At 37.7% G+C, this 19,222-nt stretch overlaps 1 protein-coding gene across 5 annotated transcripts in view; it reads left to right on the forward strand.

The window, feature by feature from the left end:
• PPM1B (protein phosphatase, Mg2+/Mn2+ dependent 1B) overlaps positions 1-19,222 on the forward strand; it is a 93,392-nt gene that overhangs the window by 45,844 nt on the left and 28,326 nt on the right. For all 5 annotated transcript variants that reach the window (XM_043603285.1, XM_043603286.1, XM_043603284.1 and 2 more), the window contains exon 2: positions 11,429-12,288. In XM_043603285.1, coding sequence (XP_043459220.1) covers positions 11,443-12,288 — 846 coding nt within the window. In that variant the 5' untranslated portion in view covers positions 11,429-11,442. The remainder of the gene's footprint in view (positions 1-11,428; positions 12,289-19,222) is intronic.

Raw genomic sequence — 19,222 nt, forward strand, 5'->3', positions numbered from 1 at the left:
GCCTGACACTACTTGTAGCAGTTCAGAAAGGTGGTACTTTCTTTTTTAAATATGCTTTTAAAAAATATTTATTCTTGAGAGAGGGAGAGGGAGACAGACAAGAGTATGGGCGGGGGAGGGACAGAGAGACAGGGAGACACAATCTGAAACAGGCTCCAGGTTCTGAGCTGTCAACACAGAGCTGGACGCGGGGCTTGAACTCAGGAACCATGAGATCATGACCTGAGCTGAATTCAGCCGCTTAACTGACTGAGCCACCCCCGTGCCCCGATAAATACTTTTGTTTGGAGTAGTCTGTAAAATATCATAGGGGAGGACATGCTTGACTTGAGGTTTTGTTTTTTTCAAGCTGGAGAAGAGGATATATTTGCTATCATTTTGGGAGACTTGGGCAATAAGCCGAAGTTCTCCAACTTTCATTCAGAAAGCGAGAAATCTTTTTAAAATCTTTAGTTTATTTACTTGCTGTATTTCACTTTACTTGTATTTATCTGATATTGCAAATGAAATACAGACTTGCTCACTGGTACTGTACTATCCCCTCTTCACTGTATTTTAGTCTCACAGTGTCCTATAATTTTATATTTGTTGTCAGCAGTTGGTAGTTTACTTACTAGTCAGACTCGAACCACACAATTTCAGAACAGGAAGAAATGCTTGATATTGTTTTGTACAGCTTCCCCCATCCCTAGGAAAACAGATACTTGGTAGAGCCAAGAATCAAACCCAATGTTTAGCATTTGGTTCCTTGTTTCCCACAGTTAGTTGTCTTAAGATGGTATGTTTACTGAATGTATTTGTTATTTTAGATGCAAGTTAGTATGCTTTTATTATCAGAAGATATTCTTCTAAGCACTACAGATTTCTTGGTTCTTTTGGGACCATTTCGTTTAGTCTCTTCAGATTTAGATTTGTAAAAATGTAGTTTGTTTTCTAGACTTTGTGTTGCATGAAGCTTTCCCAGATTATCTCAATGAAATATGGCCCTTGGTCATAATAATCTGTTCTAATAGATGTTTTTATAATTCATGTGAGAAAATTTCCATGGCCAAGTTTATAGATGATACTATGAAATGAACTGGTTAATAGTTAAAATGACTTAATGACTATCATGTATGAGTAAACCATTCTTTAAAAACAAAACTGGTCCAAGCAGGTAGGAGTGGCCAGAATTTTCATTCCCAGCTCCTTGCTTAAGCCAACGTCTCTATCACTTTTGGGAGACTATCCCTTATTACTACTGCCCTTTATTATTACTGACTTAAGGGAGGCAGAGAGCATTCAGTTTAAGTTCAAAGCCCTCTCTAGAACATATGTGTGAGTCTTTCCCCCCTTAATTTGACATAAGATCATTGAGATAAGTAAGAACTTTTAAGCTATATTAAAGATAGAGGAAATCCAAAGGAAAATAAACATCTAATACAATAACCAAAAATATAATTTAATCGATGCCTTGTCTTCTGGAATGCACAGTTTCATTCAAAGATACAATTCCTGGATTGACTTAATGTGGTGGACACCATTTTGGCATTCATTACCCTAGATCCCATACCTGGATGCTGTCCTCCTTGGAAATTTTTTCTCTGACAGAATGAGGCTCTTCTAGGACACTGGAGTGACAAGTTCAGGGGTTTTTTTGTTTAAGGCCTTTATCTTTTCAGTGTAATACAAAGGCTTGTCTTTGTCCTTCATGAAATCTACTTCACTTATGAGGGAGAATATGGCCTATGGTAAAGGCCACATAACATTTATCACTTATTGGGAATGGAAGTGTTACTTTGTAAAATAACTTCTCTCAAACTAATTTTTTAAAAATCTAGCATTTATTCAGTACTTGTTTTTGCAGGGAAATAAACATACTATTTGGGGGAAATAGGAGGTTACACAGAAGGGCCATTGATTATGCAGAGTAGCATGCACTAAATGGATGGGAAAGTAGCATTTACTGTTAATGAAGTTTAGTAGAGGGGCGCCTGGGTGGCTCAGTCGGTTGAGCGTCCGACTTCAGCTCAGGTCACGATCTCGCGGTCCGTGAGTTTGAGCCCCGCGTCGGGCTCTGGGCTGATGGCTTGGAGCCTGGAGCCTGCTTCCGATTCTGTGTCTCCCTCTCTCTTTGCCCCTCCCCCGTTCATGCTCTGTCTCTCTCTGTCTCAAAAATAAAAAAAATAAAAAAATTTAAAAAATGTTAAAAAAAATGAAGTTTAGTAGATAGAGCACCTCAGAGAAAGGATTTCTGGAAGAGGTGAGACCCACATCTGACATTTTTGGAAGAATGTAGCTTTGCATAGGTGGAGGATAATTAAGGGCATGGGGAGGCACGATTTGAAAATAATTTAGTGCCCAAATTATGGTAGATAAAATAGTCCTGCTTTTGAATTGAGGCTCTAGTTACTCTAGTAACTCTAGTCAGTTACTGCAAACGTTTAGTGCGATATGTGTTTTTTTTCCTTCCCTTTTATAAGTTGTTATTTGAAAAACTGAAGGTATATTCTTTGATGACCTATTATTAAGTGTTTCCTACTGTGCTGTCAGTTTTGTTTATAAATGTGAAATATATTTAGGCTTGATTATAAACTGAGGGCAGCTTTGAAGTAAGTGTGCCCCTCTTTGGATGACGTTCTAGTCCCTAGACATGGTTAGGAGAAAAGAGAGGAAAAAGCCTCTGTCCTATGGATCCATTTGATCTAAGGAGTAGAGATGATTTTGAATGAACTAAGGAAGGGTTTAGAAAAAAAGGAACCTAAGGGGCACCTGGCTGGCTCCGTTAGAAGAACATTTGACTCTTGATCTCGAGGTCAAGAGTTTGAACTCTGTGTTGGGTGTAGAGATTACTTAAATAGATATTAAAAAAAAGAAAAAAGGAACCTGAAATTCAGTTTTGCAACTGTTTTAATTATCTGGTGATGAGTAGTGTGAGTACATTTTGACTATGTGTATTTGCATGTATTTGATCTGTTTGAACGTTGTAGTAATATTTCATTGGGAGTATTTGAACAGCCCTTCAAAGTCTCTTTTCAATGAAATTTGACTTATTATATGTGAAGGTTGTCTACCCCCCTACCCTTCCTCCCTTTTAGAGCGGGTTTGTAAGCAAACTCAAAGGTATCAATTTTTTTTTTTTATGTGGAGGCTTATTCTATAGAAGAATGTAAACTGTAGAAACTCACCTAAATTTTAGGACCTCTAGACCTTTCCCCCAGATATGTTCTTCACACTGAAAAGCACAATTGTCAGATGGGTTTGCTACCTTCTCAGGCAAGAAGAGGTTCGCATGGTTTTGAGTTCTCAAATCCACGATTCTAAGTAGATAATGGACATTTCAGTGGGAAATAATGTTATTCTTAGGATTTCAGTGCTGCTGCTTTGTCCCTTGAAATGCTCACGTATAGACTCACACATACATACATATAGTACATATAGTGTACATACAGTACACATACATACATACCAGCTATACCAAACTGTTCTCTTGCCCTTCTTTGGGTGTTTGTGCTGGCTAATGCCTTCTCCCACTTCCATCATTTAGGTCTCACCTTTGGCTTTTTTGGGGGGGATTTTTTTAAACCCCATTTTAATTTAATTTTTAAAATTTAATTTTTTTTAAATTTTTTACATTTATTTATTTTTGAGAGACAGAGAGAGAGAGCGTGAGCAGGAGAGGGACAGAGAGAGAGGGAGACACAGAATCCGAAGCAGGCTCCAGGCTCCGAGCTGTCAGCACAGAGCCCAACCCGGGGCCCAACCCACGAACCTTGAGATCAGATCGAACCTTGAGATCGTGACCTGAGCTGGAGTTGGAGGCTTAACCGACTGAACCACCCAGGCGCCCCTATTGTTATTTTTATTGAGTGAGAAATAGAGCGCACATGCACATGCCTGTGAGAGCTGGGGAGGGGAAGTGGGGAGAGGGAAAGAGAGAATCTTAAGGTGGCTTCGTGTACAGTGAGGAGCCTGTCACTGGGTTCCACCTTGTGACTGTAAGATCATGACCTGAACCAAAATCAAGGGTTGGACGCTCAACTGACTGAGCCACCTAGGTGCCCCACTTTGGAAAAGTTTTAAATATATAAGGCTGTCTTTGACACCTCCTGTTAGCATATCTCTGTTTATCTCCTTGTATCCTATATCACAGTGTGCCTTCTTGATCTGTGTGCTTGTCTTTATCTTCCACTAGACTGTAAGTTCCTCTAGGGAAGGGGACATCTTATTCCTAGTACCTAATACAGTGCCTGGCATGCAGTAGGTACTGAGAAGATACTTGAATGAGGGGCACCTTTCTGGCTCAATTGGTAGAGCATGCAACTGTTGGTCTTGGGGTCATGAATTTGAGTCCCACGTTAGGGGTAGTTTACTTAAAAAAATAGGAGGGGGGAAGAAAATATTTGAATGAGTAACTATTGTACTATTATGTAATTTTAAATTAATTGAACAAAGTTAAAGTATTCTTTTGACAGATACATTAAAAGTATGTATAATTTATTGCTGTATTTTATGCACTGATTATTAATGAGAAATTGTAGGGTTATCCCAGACTTGAATGCTACATATTATATAAACACATGTGCAATCTTTTAGGTAATTTTAAAAATGTGATTACTTGGAGCACCTTGCTGACTCAGTCTGTAGAGTATGTGACTCTTGATATCTAGGTTGTGAGTTAGGAACCCCACATTGGGCTTGGAGTTTCCTTTAAAAAAGTAATAAATTAAAATTAAGAAAAATTAAAATGTGATCACTTAAAGTGATTTAAGCAAATTACTTAAATAAAAAAAGACAAGTAGTCCCCAGTTTTTCAGGTCTGAGAACCCCTTTTAAAATATTATTTCTCAGATTCTTATTTCATAGTACAGTTACCATACTGGGCTGCTCTGGGTTCACTAATGTATTTTTCTCAAAGAAGGCAGTGGAAAAGGACAAATGTGTTGTTTTTAGGTAATGCTTTCTGTGTAGACGTTCTTGTAAAAACTCTGTGGCCCACAGAGTTGTATACATCACTGGTTTCTAAACATAGGTATGTAGAACAAACCATTAGTATTAATTTTTTAAAACTTAGAACTTCTGTTTATTACCTTTCATCTTGAAAAAGGCAAATTGCATTTAATACAGTGATTGATTCTGGCTTCCCATGCTGTTAGTATGTCAAATTGGGCTGGTGAGAGAGATCCTAAGGAAGGGAGGAGTTTTCACTTTCTCACTTGTATTTGTCATCGTGGTATCCCATTGAAGTTTACATGTATTTATGTTGATTTCCATATGGTCAGGTTTTAATGAAGCTGTCTTCAAAAAGTGAGTAAATGACTATAAAAGATTCCTATCAAAAAATCAGATTGATTGATTATAATAAAGCACACACAGGCATACACATAAAAAATGTTAGAACTCCTAATTCCAGTATGATCTCTCATTATGTGGTAAAAACCGTGCTATAATCAGATGTGAAATGTCAACTACAAAAAATTTGAGATTGTCAAAAAAGATTGTTTGAAGTGTAGATCTCTATTGTTGAAACTGTACCTTGCCTGTGTGTGCAGTGTTACTTGACATGTAGCTAAACGATAGCATGAAATCACAAGAAATTAGCAAGACATTTAAAAATTGGGGATTCTGAGTACCAAAAACCTTTATGAAGGGCGCCTGTGTGGCTCAGTTGGTGAGCGTCTGACTCTTGATTTTGGCTCCAGTTATGGTCTCAGGGTCATGGAATCAAGCCCCAAGTTGGGCTCTGCGCTGAGTGTGGAACCTGCTTGGGATTCTGTCTCTCCCTTTGCCCCTCTTCCCCACTTGTGTGCACTCGCTCACTCTCTCTAAAATAAAAAACGAACAAAAACTTTGTGATTTTTTTTTTCAGAGATGTTTGATAAAGCCATACAACATGCAGTAAGAGTACAAAATTTGGGGGCGCCTGGGTGGTTCAGTCACTTAAGCAGCCGACTTCCGCTCAGGTCATGATCTCGTGGTTCTCAAGTTTGAGCCTGACCGCTTAGAGCCTGGAGCCTGCTTCAGATTCTGTGTCACTCTCTCTCTACCCCTCCCCTGCTCACGCTCTGTCTCTCTGCCAAAAATTTAAAAACATAAAAAAAAAAAAATTTAACAACAACCAAAAAAAGAGTACAAAATTTCACCAAATTATAAACGTTTACAAGGCCCTTTGAAGTTTCTTGTTGAACAGTAAACGACAGAAAGCCATATCACTGGAGAAACACTTGTTTTATTTGTCTTGGTCAAAATGACTGAAATAACATGGAACATATGGCAAAAAATTAAAATGCATTCCTTTGCCATCAAATGCCTTTGAAACATGCCTAGTATACAGTGCCGATTTGAAGAAACCAGTATCAGAACAATTATACGTTGTGGAAGGTTTGCTTTGCAGTTGATTAAAATATAGGTGTTGTAACATACCTTCTTCCCCTTAGTGTTTGCTGACTTGTGTTTCAGTAATAATGGGGATGAATAGCAAAAGCAGAGAGATGCTAGGCAAATGTGTATTTTCAACAGTAAATGTTTTCTTTAATAAAGACCACCTTTTGTGGAAGAAAAATCGTAGTCACATAAGGTAAAAATCATTCACTGCATCATTCCTAGGTAAATTTCCACAGCAAAGAAATTGAACCAGGAGTTTATAAGGAGTGGTTAGTGTGTCATCAGTGTAGTTAATTTGATAGAAACAATACCTTTAACTTTAAATGATAGTAAGTTATTGACAGTGCTTATAAATGAGAAGTAACCAAGAAAGACATTTTATCGCATAGAAGTTTGCTGATTATCTCATAGCAAAGTTCTTTGCTTCTGAAGAACAATAGAACTTAAAATAGGAGTTGCTAATTCCTCAGCAGTATGCAGATATTAAAAAAAATTTTTTTTAACATTTTATTTATTTTTGAGACAGGAATAGACAGCGTGAACAGGGGAGGGTCAGAGAGAGGGAGACACAGAATCTGAAACAGGTTCCAGGCTCTGAGCTGTCAGCACAGAGCCAGATGCGGGGCTCGAACTCACGGACCAAGAGATCATGATCTGAGCCGAAGTCGGCCATATGCAGATATTTTTAGATAAGAGAAACACACACTTTAATGTTCCCATTCAAGATAAAGGTTACTTACCAAGAAGGTATCTATTTTATTTTATTTTATTTTTTTAATTTTTTTAACGTTTATTTATCATTGAGAGAGACAGAGCATGAGCAGGGGAGGGGCAGAGAGAGGGAGAGACACAAAATCTGAAGCAGGCTCCAGGTTCTGAGCTGTCAGCACAGAGCCCGACTTGGGGCTCGAACTCACAAACTGTGAGATCATGACCTGAGCCAAAGTCGGTCGCTCAACCAACTGAGCCACCCAGGCGCCCCAAGAAGGTATCTATTTTAAAGAAGGTAGTGTTACCAAATAAATAAGCATTTGGGGGATAAGTTTAGTTTGGAAATATAATGGTTTGTTTTGTGATTTTTGTTGGAAAAAAAGGTCATGTATAGTAACTGCCAAATTTGCATACTTTAAGTACTTGGGAATTGTGGTATATGTTCTAGGAAAACTCCTACATTGGCATCAAGAGCGTTCACAGCAGAGATGCCTGGGTGGCTCAGTCGGGTAAGCAGCCTGCTCTTAATGAGCTTGCAGTTTCGTGAGTTCAAGCCCTGCATCAGTCTCTGTGCTGGCAGCACAGAGCCTGCTTGGGATTCTCTCTTTCCCTCTCTCTCTCTCTGCCCTTCCCCCCAATCATGCTGTCTCTGTCTCTCTCAAAATAAACAAATAAACTTAAAAAAATTTAAAAAAAGATTATTCACAACAGCATTGTTTTATAGTTCTAAAAAATGAGAAGTAACTCAAATATTCATCAATAGTAGAATGGATAATAGCTCTGCATCAGTGTGGATGGATCTCAGAAATCTAGTGGTGGGCCAAACAAATGATAAAAATAGTAGAGCAACACCTACTGTATTTCACATCAATGTATAATGTCAAACATATAAAACTAAACAATTGCACGTCACATGGTTAAAATACAAGGGATACAATGGTAATACTCAGGATAATAGGAAACTTCAGTGATCTTGGTAATGTGTTATTTCTTAAATTGTATAGTGGGTACATAGGTGTTCATTTTTTTACTCTTTAGCTATCTGTGTACATTATATAAACTCATATGTATGATATTTCATGTTTAAAAAACTAAATCACTGAAGGACAACCCCAACTTTAGTGTTTATTTTTGAGAGAGAGTGTGAGCGGGGGAGGGACAGAGAGAGAGGAGGACAGAGGATCCGAAGAGGGCTCTGCGCTAACAGCAGAGAGCCTGACTTGGGGCTCGAACTCACGAACTGTGAGATCACTCTCTGAGCAGAGAGTTGGACGCCCAGCTGATGGAGTCACCCAGGTGCCCCAAGGGACAACCTCAACTTTAAAATAGCAATTTGGAATTAAAAAATGACCAGTTTGCAGAAGAATGCAGTTCCTGACAAAGCCGATAGGTGTACTGGTGACCTAAGCTCTGTCAGATACTCATTTCCTGGACTTTGAATCTTGAGCAAGTGACTTTGAAAGGGAGACAGCAGGTAGGAATCATTGGAGTGAGAGCAGCAGCAGCACAGAAGCAAGGCTGTTCTTGGTGTAAATTTCAGTGTTTGGCTCCTTTGTTTGGGACAGGGCTTTTTTGATGATTTTCCAAGTCAGCCTTCCAGGCGCTGTTTGGTTCTTAATGTTCCCTGTAACTTTCTATCGAAGACCCCTTCTTCCTTCCTTCCTTTCTTTATTCCTAAAAACAAATTTGGAAATAGCAATTTCCCAACTATTGTTTTAATCTTCAAAATGAGGAGTTCTTATGAATTTTGAATCTCTTTGTTGAAGTGTAAAACAGTAGCACCTTAATTGCAAGAACATCACGATGATGGAAATGACAGCACTTTTTTTCCCCCCATAATTGATAGATGGACTTGAAATGTGGTTTGAGGGGTGCCTGGCTGGCTTAGTAGCTGGAGCCTGCAGCTCTTGATCTTGAGTCATGGGCTTGAGCCCCATATTAGGAACAGAGATTACTTAAAAAAAATTTAAAAGTAGGGGCACCTGGCTGGCTTAGTCAGAAATATGTGCAACTTGATTTCAAGGTTGTGAGTTCAAATCCCATATTGGGTATAGAGATTACTGAAAATAAATAAAAACCTTAAAATAATTTTAAAAAGTTAAATCTAAAGAAAAAAAGAAAAGTGGTTTGATAAATAGTCAATAATTCAGTTAATTTGCATTTAGGTATGATCTAAGTTGTCTTTCTCAGCTGAAATAGCAATTAAAAACAAGAATCTAGGGGCACCTGGATGGTTCTGTCGGCTAAGCGTCTGACTCTTGATTTCGGCTCAGGTCATGATCTCATGGTTCATGAGATCAAGTCCTGAGTAGGGCTCACTCTGGCAGCTCAGAGCCTGCTTGGTATTCTCTCCCTCCCTCCCTCTCTCTCTTCTCTGTCTGCCCCTCCCCCCCCACTCACATGGGCACTCACTTTCTCTTAAACATTTAAAAACAAGAATCTAAGTAAAAATGTACTTAGAAGTAGGCTTTCAGATTGTTGTGTCACAGTTTTAAACCAGTGCATTAAAAAATAAACATTGTATTACATTGCTGTTAATACAGAATATAATTTTGTATACTTGAATGGAAAATAATTTTTATGTTTTTTGAATCTTACCTTTCAAGAATTCCTTTTTTAAATATTTATATTTGTAATTTGTTAGTATAGTATTCTATAACTCATGAAAAATTGTAAAATTGTGTAATTTATAAATATCATATATGGTGGTTCATTGGGATTTTAGAAATAGAGATAAAATTTTATTGTAAAGTTAGGTTAATGGGCATAGCTGAAAAAGATATGAAAAAGATTTTCATAGCTGTAAGTTATCTAGGGACACCTGGGTGGTTCAGTCATTTAAGCATTGACTATTGATTTCGGCTCAGATCATGATCTCACGGCTTGTGAGGTCTATCCCTGAATTGGGCTCTGTGCTGACAAGCTCAGAGACTGCTTTGGATTCTCTCTCTCTCTCTCTCTCTCTCTCTCTCTCTCTCTCTTCTCTCTCTCTCTCTCTTTCTCCCTCCCTGTCTCCCCCCCCCCCCAATAACTAAATACGTAAATAAATAAACTTAGAAAAAAAAGACAGTTGATCTGGACTGGTGTCTTTCAAAATGTGATTCGTCAGTTGCTAGCATGCTCTTTTGAATGTCCCTATCTAAGATCTCCTGAAAAAAAATCTTTGGGTGTGTGGATGAGCTGTGGAATCTGCATTTTGAGCAAATAACAGCAAACATTTTATGGTTTGACTATTTTTCAAGTACTGTTCTAAGCACACTACATTAACTCATTCTTCACTGCAACCCTGTGAAGTGTAGGTACTCTTGTTATCCCATTTGACAGAGGGGAGGTAGGGGTGCAAGTGACTAATTCAGAGCAGGAATTTGAGGTAGAAGTGACTAAGAAGCTTACGGTCACACAGCTAACGAGTGTTAGGGCCAGGATTGTAGGTAGGAAACTGACAGGGCATCTCCACGCTTACTTGGAGAACCACTACTCTAGTCCAAGTCCTTGGAAATTAGAAAAGCTTTATTCTAAAATAATAGTAAAGTCAGGAGGGAGGGCGATGCACAGTAGTACTTACCTTAGCACTACCTAGTAGTACTGTCTATGAATTTTAAGTCTTTTGTCAGTCAGCACTTAGTAGTAAGTTGTCCTAATGCTACTCCATGCTTACAAAACTCGACAACAGTAAGTATGTTCTGTAGCACATCATTAAAGTTGTGTTGTTTTATTGTTTTTGCCAGAATCCCAGGTAAAGGTTTTCATTTGATACACAGTAAAGCTTTGATAAAATCAGATGTTTGTAGAATGGAGATTTTATGTTTCAATTGAATTTTGAGGTTGTCAGGATCACTGGGGGAAAACATAATACATGCCTTTAGAAGTCTTTCTGAAATACAGTCGCATACTTTAGTACCTTAATCTATTGGAAAAAAATGCCACACCAGTCTGAACTTCTATATGAACTCCAGGGTGAGCTTAGTTGCATGTTTAAGAAAACTTAGCCAGGTTTTGTTTCTTTGTTTTCCTTTCTCCTGGAACAGTGATTCTCAATGTACTGCACATATAAATCACCGGAGAGGCTTCAAAAAATTACTGATATCTGGGTCCTACCCCTAGAGGTTCTGATTTAATTGGTCTGATGATTCTAATGTGCTACGATTGAGAAACCGCCGTTCTAAAATAAGGATATGTGGGGAAATTTTCTTGGTTTCTTTTTTGTTGTTCCAGTAAATTCAGATAACACTGAAAAATATACGAGATAGGAGTTAGTAGAGAATAGATAGAATAGTGAAGAATAGAATAGAATATAGATCATTGTCTCACAGACTGAAGCATGTAACACTTGGCAATTTTTGTTTTCTTTCAGATTCATTATTAAACATGGGTGCATTTTTGGATAAACCCAAAACTGAGAAACATAACGCTCATGGTGCTGGGAATGGTTTACGTTATGGCCTGAGCAGCATGCAAGGATGGAGAGTGGAAATGGAAGATGCACACACAGCTGTTGTAGGTATTCCTCACGGCTTGGACGACTGGTCATTTTTTGCAGTTTATGATGGTCACGCTGGATCTCGAGTAGCAAATTACTGCTCAACACATTTATTAGAACACATCACTAACAATGAAGACTTTAGGGCAGCTGGGAAATCAGGGTCTGCTCTTGAGCCCTCAGTGGAAAATGTCAAGAGTGGCATCAGAACTGGCTTTTTGAAAATTGATGAATACATGCGCAACTTTTCCGACCTCAGAAATGGAATGGACAGAAGTGGTTCAACTGCAGTGGGGGTCCTGATTTCACCCAAGCATATCTACTTTATCAACTGTGGTGATTCACGTGCTGTTCTGTACAGGAATGGACAAGTCTGCTTTTCCACCCAGGATCACAAACCTTGCAATCCAAGGGAGAAGGAGCGAATCCAAAATGCAGGAGGCAGCGTAATGATACAGCGTGTTAATGGTTCATTAGCAGTGTCTCGTGCTTTGGGGGACTATGATTACAAGTGTGTTGATGGCAAGGGCCCAACAGAACAACTTGTTTCTCCAGAGCCCGAGGTTTATGAAATTTTAAGAGCAGAAGAGGATGAATTTATCATCTTGGCTTGTGATGGGATCTGGGATGTTATGAGTAATGAGGAGCTCTGTGAATTTGTTAAATCTAGGCTTGAGGTATCTGATGACCTGGAAAATGTGTGCAATTGGGTAGTGGACACTTGTTTACATAAGGTATGTAAGTCTTTTTGTTATAATTATAAATACCCTATTAATTTTGAAAAGGCACGGTAAGTAAAATTAACCAAACTTAAATTTTAAAAACTTTTCCCTTAGGGAAAACCTGTGTATTTTTAAATTATCTTCTTCATCAGAAATGACTTATTTATTTGTTATTATTTAATTTATTTACTTTTGGCCATCCTCGTTTATCTCAGCCTTCTAATTTGAAAATTAGGTTTAACAAGTTTGTGTCATTTGTTCTCATTTAAGGACTTTATGGCTTGTTGATGTGGCAAGAGCATCTATACAGAATTGTGCCTTTTGATTTAAATTCTCAGCACTGGCAATAAGCTGTCTTATGCCTGATTTTGAAGCAGTTTGGTGAACCACGTATATAGTATAATTCTGTATTAGAGCTACAAAAGATACGCCAGAGACCTAGGCTAAGTCAAGTTTTGTGATTTATATCTGAGCCTCCTGGCAGATGAGATGAAAACTGAAGTAAAAGTACAAATTGTGTATATCTTATTGTCTAATAAAAGCAGCTCTTTCCTAGTGATAAAATCAAAAAGGAATTTACATGTGGCTCCATGTAAGTGATGTATGACATGGTGGAGAATATCTTAGCTTTTGCAGAAGATACCAGAGTTCTTTTCCTATAGATGTTTTTGTCAGCAGTGATTCAAAACCAGAGACTAACGTAAAACATAATCCTGTGAAGAATTCCTGTGGAACATGAACGTTTAGTTTTATAATGTTCTGTGAATCTTAACTTGATACAGTAATAGGGAAAGAAACTCCAGACTAACTTATTTAGCAATTCCCTTCGATGTTGTTAAAGTATTCAGTAGTTTCCAATGGGTTTTGACAGTGTCTGTATAGCAATCAGGTAAAATTGGAGTTATCTGGCCAGTGCCTAGGATATGCGTGTATTGTATGACTCTGATTGAAAAGATCAGGCAAAGGCAAAACTAATATTTGATTATATGAAAGAAAGGTTTTGACTTATTGTCTAGATTAGAACTGTTCTGTCTCTCCACCATGTAAGTTGCTTTGGGAGGTACAAGCATAGCCAAAAAATTTCCCAGGAGGGATCTCTGAGTCTATGGAAGTACCCAGTTTTTGGTGAAGTGTCTATTTCTTTTCCATAGAACGGGAAAAGGCAACTTCAAATAGACAAAATTTAAGGGCTGCTATTTGTAGCTGGCAGCTTTTTTCTGAAAGGGTTTTTAATGGTGGTTCCTTTAGCTCTTTAGATTTTTTTTTTCCTTATGCGCACTGTATTCTTTTTTTCTTTTCTGTTTTTGTTTTTTTTTTTTTTTAAAACCTGGGCAAGTTAAGCACTGAAGGTATCGATGGTTGTCAGTGATTGAATAGTCAGTGGCTCAAAAAATGCCTTCTCCTTGGACTCTAAATAGAGAGATTCTGACCTACAGCTTTTTGAGACAAAAGCAAGCAGGTGTTTTTTGGCCTGACCAGCAGATGAAAACAGAATTTTCCCTGATTATCAAACTAGTATTTACTTGGCTATTGAAAAAAATTCCAGATAATCCAGAACATATAAACACTCAAAAATTTTGCCTCTCACCTAACTTGGCTACATTCATTGTTGTGGTATGTATCTTTCTAGTCTTTTTTTTGCCTGCCTGTGAATGTGTGTATTTTTATTAAAATGAGATCATTATACTTGTTATTCTACAATATGCTTTTTCATTCAACAATATGCTGTAGAGAGATCGCCATGTCTGTAGGTTTCAGTCTAAATCATTTGTCATGGTTGCATAGCATTTTGTTGAAAGAATGGCATGTAGTTTTGAAGGGAATAACCAAAATCTAGTAGGTCTGTAATTTGGAGTAAAAAAGAAGTTTGTGTTGTGGATAAACTGCACTCTCCCTTCTGTAGAAAGGATGCTAGTTTTCAGGAATTTTGACTCGACCCTTCAGAATGGAGTTGAAAGGATTCTGGTAGCATATCTTCATATCTTCGCTTGATAGCTTTTATCAGTTTAAAGTGATTAAATATTCCCGTTGATGGCATTAAACATTGTGAATTCCTAGAATCTCAGAAATGATAAATTACTATAGTAATGGGGCAAAAGGTTGGAACACATGATTCATTCAGTTTTAGTGGAAGTTGACCATCATAGTTCCTTTGAATGAAGCTGCATTCAAATTGAAATCAGTTTTGAGAAGCTTAATTAACTTTTATGTTGAAAGATTACAGACTTATGAATGTTTTGAACCTTGCATGTTACTTAATGGAATTAAATATTAAACATCTTATCCATTTCTGTTTTTCTAACTCCATAATTTTGTCATTTCACTCATTTGTATTGTAAAACTAAGGGTTAGCAATATTATAAAAACATGGACGCCTGGGTGGCTCAGTCAGTTAAATGTCCAACTTTGGCTCAGGTCATGATCTCATGGTTTGTGAGTTCAAGCCCCACATGGCACTCTCTGCTGTCAATACAGAGCCTGCTTCGGATCCTCTGCTCCTGCCATCCTCACATCAAAAATAAATAAACATTAGGGGCACCTGAGTGGCTCAGTTGGGTAAGCGTCCGACTTCTGCTCAGGTCGTGGTCTCACGGTTTTGTGAGTTCGAGCCCCGCATCTGGCTCTGTGCTCACAGCTCGGAGACTGGAGCCTGCTTCAGGTTCTGTGTCTCCCTCTCTCTCTGCCCCTCATACTCTCTCTCTGTCTCTCTCAAAAATAAATACAACATAAAAAAAATAAACATTAAAAAAATTAAAATAATGTGAGTAGGGGCGCCCGGGTGGCTCAGTCGGGTGAGCCTTTGACTTCGGCTCAGGTCATGATCTCGTGGTTTGTGGGTTTGAGCTCTGCATCATGCTCTGTGCTGACAGCTCGGAGCCTGGAGCCTGCTTGGGATTCTGTGTCTCCCTTTCTCTCTGCCCCTCCCTTGCTCGTACTCTGTCTCTCAAAAATAAACATTAAAAAAATTAAAAAATATATATGATTAAAATAGAATATGATTACTTTGAACTTAGTCTGAAAGATTGAATACAAAATTTTAGATTCCGTGGAAAGCACTTTAGCCTTGTGCTTGGCACTTAGTGATTGCTCAGTAAGTGAGAGCTACTTCAAGAGGAGAAAGGGAGAATAGACACAGTTTTTAAGTATTGAAGTTTTCGTGATAATAGATTTAAATGATGTGTTAATATTTTCTAACACTTGTCATGCCGTAATAGTTTACAAGCACTTTTATATGTTAACTCATGAAATCTTGGGAAATTGTGATAATCATCATAATCACAATAGCATCAGTAAATTACTGCTTTTTATGAGCAAACGCTATTCTAAGCACTTTACAGGTATTTTAACGCATTTAATTTTCACAACCATGAAAGGTAGTTAGCATTATTATTGCTAATGATAATCTTTTTTTCAGGATTGCCACTTAGCAATATGAAGCTGTAAGTGTTGGATGACTCTGGTCAGGCATTACTCTCTTTAAGATATTTAACTGTAGGAGAGAATAGTCCCTAAGAAAGCACCCTTCCCATTTTATTGCCAGTGCTGGCATCCATGGTATTTATGTTAATTTCAGGTTGCATAGAAAACATAGCGGCTGTTTGCATAGCCTTTCATAACTTATAAGTAACCCTTATTTATCCTCCTAGTAACCTTCTGAGGTGAACAAAATAAAAATCTATTTCCAATTTGCAATTAAGGAAATGGAGGTTTGACATTAAAAGATAGCTATAAGTCCTGTTTTGGTGAGTGTTGAAGCCAAGAGTAGAATTCACGTTTCCGGACTCAAGTTTGGTGTGTTTATTGCCAATATTTCTCAGAGGGTTTCATGAAAAATTTTTCCTGAAGGATAACACTAAGTACAAGATGAATAACATTTGCAAACAAATACGAAGATGTTTTAAGTAAAGTTACTCATCTTGATGTCCTTTTAAAAAATCTCACCCCCCTTAAGCAACCATATATATTCTTCCAAATAATTCTGTGTTTATTATACAAACATACAGGAGTATAAAAATAGGCGGAGGGGTTGGTTTGTTTTTTACTGTTTACAGAAATGGATCATATTATGCATGTTACTTTGCCACCTGCTTCATTTTTCTTAAATTGTAAAACTCAGTGTTCCTTTAAATTGTTCTTTTATTTTTCTTTTAAAATACTATTTGAAAAAAAAATACTATTTGATATTCCTAAATTCAGTTTATATTCTACTTATCAGAAGCTCATTTATTTTATTTTGCTTTTTTTTCTTTTAAGTTTTATTTTTATTTATTTTTGAGAGAGAGAGCATGCACGGGAGGGGCAGAGAGAGAGGAAGAGAGAGAGAATCCTCAACAGGCTCCACACTGTTGCATGGAGCCTGATGTGGGGCTGGAACTCATACACTGTAAGATCATGACCTGAGCAGAAATCAAGAGCTGGATGCTTAACCAACGGAACCACCCAAGCTTATTTATTTTAAAACATGAGATAGTACTTGATAGTTGGATAAAATTGAGATAAGTTAATGACTTATTTTCCAAAGGCAGCATCATTCCAGATTAGTAGTCCAATACGGAAAATGCACTTGTGTATCCCCCAAAATAACTGTTCAGCTCTAAACTCAGGAGTTTTTCCATTATAGTTTTCAGAAAATATAATTCTAAATAATGCAAAGGTAGACCTGGATCGTGTTAGAATGGAGTGTGGTTGTGTATTTTGGGGCGTGGAAGGGAAGGACTGAATGTAAAAGTATAGTCTGTAGTGTAGTGATTCCCAAACTTTCTTGGTCCCATGTTGCCGGAGTGTCTTAGTAATTTTTTCACAGTGCTACTTAGCCATAGTAATATTTAACAGATACAAGTGTTTATGTAGTGAGATGCAAACTTAATGAGTATATATGTCTTAACAAAATAATACACATACATTGAAAAAATACTTTATTTCATTCTTTAAGAAACTACTTTTATACATTAATGAGATATGTGTACCTGTTGGTCACTGCACAACTTCTCAAACATAATTATTGGGCACGGCCATCTTCATTGCCTGTATCACATTACATTGATTTTTTTTTTTTTTAATGGGGCTTGCTTTTTTTTTTTTTTTTCCAACGTTTTTGATTTATTTTTGGGACAGAGAGAGGCAGAGCATGAACGGGCGAGGGGCAGAGAGAGAGGGAGACACAGAATCAGAAACAGGCTCCAGGCTCCGAGCCATCAGCCCAGAGCCTGACGCGGGGCTCGGACTCACGGACCGCGAGATCATGACCTGGCTGAAGTCGGACGCTTAACCGACTGCGCCACCCAGGCGCCCCAATGGGGCTTGCTTTTTATCACACCAACTCTTAAAACACCCTGGCTATGAAAAGATAGGATGTCATTGAGAGGAATATCGCATTATCTAATGTTAAAACTGTGAATTACTTCACGGTAGATTGCGGGGTGTCCACAGATGTGGAGTATCACTGTATTTCCCCTTATTTTTAATATCTCTTTGAGTACATCACAGCACCCTGGGGCTTCTTGGTGCACCATTTGAGAACCATGGGTTTAGTATTAGAACATAGGCTTTGGAGCCAGACAGCTGGGTTTTAAGTTATACCGCACCACATAGAATGAATTCGGGTGAAGTTGCAGTTTCTACATCTTATAAGATAGCGGTGAATGATAATATCTTTGTGGAGTTGTTGAGGGTAAAGCTCTTGGTAAGTGCCTGAATAGTTCTGTGGTTTATAGACCTCAATAAATTTTAATTCTGTAGATGATGGTTGTGAAACAGGGAGGTGAAGGAAATACAGGTTCAGGGAATAAGGTGATGGTGGAAGGGAGTGTTCTTGAAGTAATCATAGACTCCATCTCTCATGGATAGGTGAAAATTTGGTCTATTTTTGAAGTTTGGCTGGTGTTTGAACATGTAAGTAAGATAAGCACAGTACCAGGCTGAAAAAAAATGGTTAAAAAAATGAGGAATACTGATGGTTTACTTATCAGATACTCATTTACTACTAACCTTGGCAATGGTATTCTGTTCACAACTTACTTTCATATGCCATGTTAACACTTGATCCAGGACACTTCTTTATAACCGGGCAGCATTCAGTTTAAAAATTAACCACATCGGATTATTTTCTGTTTCCATTTAAATGCCCTTACATATGGCAGGGATGCTGGCTGCTTTGACCTAGAACTATCCGTTAGTGGTCTAATTCCTTAGAGTGGTACTGCTGTGCTGTTGTCAAAAAATAAAAAGAAGAGGCACTGAAATGATCAGTTTTAAATATCTGGCTAATTGCTTCAGTTCACCAAGCTGGATTTGTTTTGTTTTTATCATGTTTCATTTCTGAACTTAATGAAAAATTTATACTGATTATGTAAGGATAGTTTATCTCTAGAAAACTGAGGAGGCATAAAGGGAAAAACATCTTTTTAAGTTGCTGTATAAAAATTACTGAAACACACTCATACGTTGTACTTAGGGGAAAGTCATCTTTATGTAGAAATAGAAGAAGCATCCTTGAAATCACACATGCTTAGGTGTAAATGTAAATTATTTCCTTTATTTTTTGATATTTAAACTTCCTTAAACTATCTTTCAGTTAATTTTCCAATTGGTAGGATTTAATTTTTATAACATAAAAACCTAATGGAAATTGTGTGTGTGTGTGTGTGTGTGTGTGTGTGTGTGTGTGTGTGTGTGTCTTGAATGTCTATGGTATAAAGCTTTTCCTGACCTGAACTTACATGATAAATCCTGTAGAATGTGTTGACTCTTTTTTTGGGTGGGAGGGGGGAGCTGTTTGGAACCATGGTGTGTTTATGTGTGGATGTGTATATATATTCTACAGCCATTGTAGTATTTCTTATATTAAGTCATTGTGAAAGTCTTGGTGGGTTTCATTAAAGAACAAAATTAGTTTGGACCAATCCTGATTTTTTGGAAATCTTGATTTTTTTTTTTTCCCCCTCCC

The sequence above is a fragment of the Prionailurus bengalensis genome, chromosome A3 (genome assembly GCF_016509475.1).
Source record: "Prionailurus bengalensis isolate Pbe53 chromosome A3, Fcat_Pben_1.1_paternal_pri, whole genome shotgun sequence".
In the NCBI taxonomy this organism is placed as follows: Eukaryota; Metazoa; Chordata; class Mammalia; order Carnivora; family Felidae; genus Prionailurus; species Prionailurus bengalensis.